General features: G+C 41.4%; 1 protein-coding gene across 1 annotated transcript; it reads right to left on the bottom strand.

Annotated features, from left to right (window-relative positions):
* Positions 1-327: 327 nt before the first annotated feature.
* LOC118660437 (small ubiquitin-related modifier 2-like) lies at positions 328-603 on the bottom strand. The gene is made up of 2 exons (XM_036317863.1): positions 462-603; positions 328-404 (listed from the first exon to the last, which is right to left on the bottom strand). Exons 1-2 carry the CDS (start codon positions 601-603, stop codon positions 328-330), a joined length of 219 nt encoding a protein of 72 aa, XP_036173756.1.
* Between the last annotated feature and the right edge of the window lie 3,450 nt (positions 604-4,053).

The raw sequence follows: 4,053 nt of genomic DNA, 5'->3' as shown, positions 1-4,053 counted from the left end.
GACTTACTGGAATATAAAGATAAGAGCTGAATAAGCTTGCCGCTAATGGGGAAAGGAGGTGTTTTCACAGAACCAGCATTTTTTCCCATCCATTTCCATTTGATGTCCATCAAAACATACCATTGGCCATTTAGTTAAAAAAAAATGCAAATGCTTGTGCACATACATCAGTTACTTTATGTGCAATAAAGGAATGGGGAAAAGGGAAAGGAAAGAATAGAGAACACTATACCGTAGCAGTCAGATGTGTTGAAACCGAATTGCCGTTTTCTAACTGAGAATGTCTTCGAGGAACAGCATGCTGGAGTAAAGTGGCAGGTTCTCTTTTTAGTAGACACCCCCTGTCTGCTGCTGGAACACATCAATGGTATCTCCCCCCTCCGTTTCCAACTGTGCAGGTGTGTCTGCTTCATTGATTGGCTGCCGGTCAAATCAGAATCTGATCTGCCTCATTGACAAACCCTGTCGTTCACAATAGGCTTCAATTAGTTTACGAAATGGTGTGTGCCTCTTAATCTTAAACTGCACCACAGACCCATCCTGCCCCGCCACGTACAAATTAATCTGATCATTGACCCCTTCCTTGGGTTTTTCCTTGGCCATGGAGGGCCCCAGAGTCTCCTCAGCTGCCACTTCACAGAAGGGGTACCAGGTCCGCACCGAAGGGGCACACAAGCAGCACCAGGAGCGGCAGAAGGAGGCGGCAGTGGAGCCACCCACCTCTTTATGCCTCACTGATTGAGCGGAGACATCCCTTCTCATCTTTTCCTGCCCTCAGATTGGAATTTACGACATTGGTTTCGCTGCTTATCAGGCCTTCAGACTCAACTAGAATTACACCACTGGTTTACAGACAGCAGACGGTGAGATTCTTAGCCTCCATAATCATGTGAGTCAATTCCTCGTAATGAATCAGCCTCACATATATAATATTGGTTCTGCTTCTCTGGAGGACCCTGGCACTGAACCTTTTAGATTCTCCTAAGATTTTCTTGCATTTTCTCTTCTACCCCGTCTCTTCGTCTCTTTGTTCTACTTTCTGGGAGTTGCCCTCATCACATTTCTTAGCTACATATTATTAGAGTTCATAAAAATGTGTAGTTCTCCTCCTTGCTAAACATGTGAAATGATTACAATGCCTTGTGCCTTTGTACTCCAGAGGAGCCCTATGATTTGCTTTAGCCAATGAGATATGGAGATATTGAGGTAGGAATTCCTGCTATGTGATTTCCCACATTCTCTTTCCCTGTAATGGTGAACCCCAGAGCCTAATTAAAATAGGTGTTTCACAAGTTTAGAGCAGCCTAGCACGTCACCACGCCTCCAACAGAGGAGAGCTGCGCTGGAGTCCCCAGAACCAACAAAAGACTTTGTAAGTAAACCTTCACTCTGTTAAAACCTGAGTTTGTCTCTGTTGTCACCATGGCAAATTTTGCGTATCCTAAATGATTCAGTCTTCTAGAGTCTTCCTTGTGATTTCCTTGTTCTCTTTTTGTAGCATCTCCTTGTTTCATGGACATAATGATCTTTCTTAGCCTCAAAGTGGTAACAATGTCATGATTGCTTCCATTGCTTCTGTATAAAGTGAATTACTTTTTCTTCCCTAGTTGGCATGTGTTGATGTCTGGCTTTCCTCAATGCCCGGATTGTTGGCTTTCATCCCTCTGGAAAGAGGCACCAGAAGTGGGAAGCCCCATGTGCCTGCCATGGCTTGTTGGTTGTTGAGCTTTGCAGTAGCATAGTCAGAGGAAAGACGGAAAGACTGATTTTCCTAGCAGAACCCCAAATATCATAACTGTAGGTGTGGGGCCATTCAGCTTCTCTAGAGAAGTGCTCACCTGCCACCACTTTCTGTTTGAAAGTGTTGAGGGAGCCAAGTAGAGATAGGGAAGAAGGAGACACTCTCACCTATTATACCGTAATGCCTCTTATTTGTTGATCCACAAGTATTCTGTGTTCTTCTACTGTTTCTGAGTGTAGCATCTCCCTGGTTCAATTTCTCCAGACATAAGCTATCAAACTTCAGACTGTGTGGGGTTTGGGCAGAAATGTGTTTGGGGCAGTGGTAAGGGCCTAGTGGTCTGTTTCTTGAATAGAATTGCAGCTGATTTTCTTGTTTCCAGCTCCCAGATTATCCCTGCCTTCTACAGTCCTGACACCTAAGGGACTTCTGAGACTGTGAAGTCTGGGAGCAGCTCTGCTTTCCAGTTGTTGTCTCTCCTCTATGCATTAAGTTCAAACTTCTCTGGTTTTCTATCCTTACCTTTCTTCTGCCTGCATTGCATCTTCTAAAAATGGGTTGAAGCCTCTCATCTGCTTATGTTTTCCTTTCCATTTTCTATTCATTGCAGATTTATACTTGATTACTCTATTGACAATTTAGGGGAGATTTAATTTTGAGCAGAGATAAAGAGATATGCCATCTGCCTGGTTCATCTAGGATTATCTCAATATGAACTCTTATTGTGTATTAAGGTGGTCAGCATTCAGACACTTATTTATTCTACAAAATGCAATGAGTGTCTTTATATCCTACCATATGCCATATCCTATAGGAGATGTAGTGGAGAATAAGAAATCATTATTTAAGTGATGGGTAGAAAAAAAGATTCTTAAAAAGGGTCTGAGAAAGAGTGGTCAGGAAGGAAAGAGGAAAATCAAGAGTATTTTGTTATGGAAGTCAAGAATAATTTACCCTTTAAAGAGAATGTTCAGTAGTATCCACTGCTAAATAGGTGCAGACCAATTTAAGAGTGACCAGAATAAGATGGAGGGTATTTAGGAATTATAACTGGCAAGAATTAGAAACTGGCTGAATATGCAGGGTGAGGAAAAATTTCCTAAATCTCCAGCTTGCGTGCCCAGATTAATGGTGGTTCTATTTCCTGAGATGAAAATCTCAGGGAAATGGTCAGTTTTGGCAAGCAAAGTTTTGGAGAAATTTAGGTACCTCTCAAATATCCAAGATGAAACACTCTTCATGAAATTTTGTACGTGGTTCTCAGACATAAAAGAGGGATCTGGGTTACTTGGGGTCAGGAAAGATAAGGACTAAGAAGATAGGGGTCTCTTACAATGAAGAGGGCATCAGTTAACTTGTAAAACAGTTGCTTGGTGTAAGGGAGAAGCCAGATTGCAGTGGCTCTGGGAGAAAACTAGAAGGGGTGAAGTAGTGTCAGCCAGTGTGTGGTCTATCACCAACTGTGTGGAACTTTGTGCCCAAACTCAGTTCATTAGTCTTATCCATTCCCCACTCTACTCCCTCCCCCACTTTGCTCCTTTAAACTTATCCATAAATTTATGGTGTCATCTCCGTATACACATTAATTCTGGCAGTTCCTTTATACTTACCCAGCGAGTCCCTAAGGCTAAATCAATATAATCTCTGTCTTTATTTTGGTTTTTGCAACCAAGCTGTTAATTAATTTAATGAAATATGCACGATCTGTGGTTTGTTTTCAATCAAACTTCGTAATCACCAGCCCTATTTCAGCCTGGAAATCTTAAATAACTCTTTACCTTCTCATAATTTTTCAGAATCATTTCAAATTTCCAAAATCCTTATTGAAACTTAATCCTAACACCTTGCTGCCACAGAACAATTCCAAACCCACTGAGCAGGAGGCCTTTCACTTCACTGTCAAAATATACTCCTCAAACTAACTATCCTTTCCTTTTTCATGTAAGGGATGCTTTGGTTTATTTATCACCATTTTCCACCATAAAGGTGGCCACAGGCAAACTATAAAATATTCTTATATGCATGCCCTAGAAGACATAGCTCCTCTTTTCTAAACATCCTCCTCTCAAGCCTAGACTCATCTTTTAAAAATGGAAATGAACTATATCACTGCCTAGCTTAACATGCTTCAAAGATTTTCATTACCTTCAAACTGAAACCCAACTTATTTAGCATCTGTAAAGGGCTTTGTATGAAGTCATGGAATTGTGAGCAAATATGATTCTTTGGGAGAACTGAAATACTTTGCGATAGATAACATATGGATTGGGATGGGACGGAAGAAGTAGGCAAAGGACAGATAATGAAGGACC

This window comes from Myotis myotis, unplaced genomic scaffold, assembly GCF_014108235.1.
Source record: "Myotis myotis isolate mMyoMyo1 unplaced genomic scaffold, mMyoMyo1.p scaffold_m19_p_7, whole genome shotgun sequence".
NCBI classification, from domain to species: Eukaryota; Metazoa; Chordata; class Mammalia; order Chiroptera; family Vespertilionidae; genus Myotis; species Myotis myotis.
This window is presented reverse-complemented; position numbering and strand designations above follow the sequence as displayed.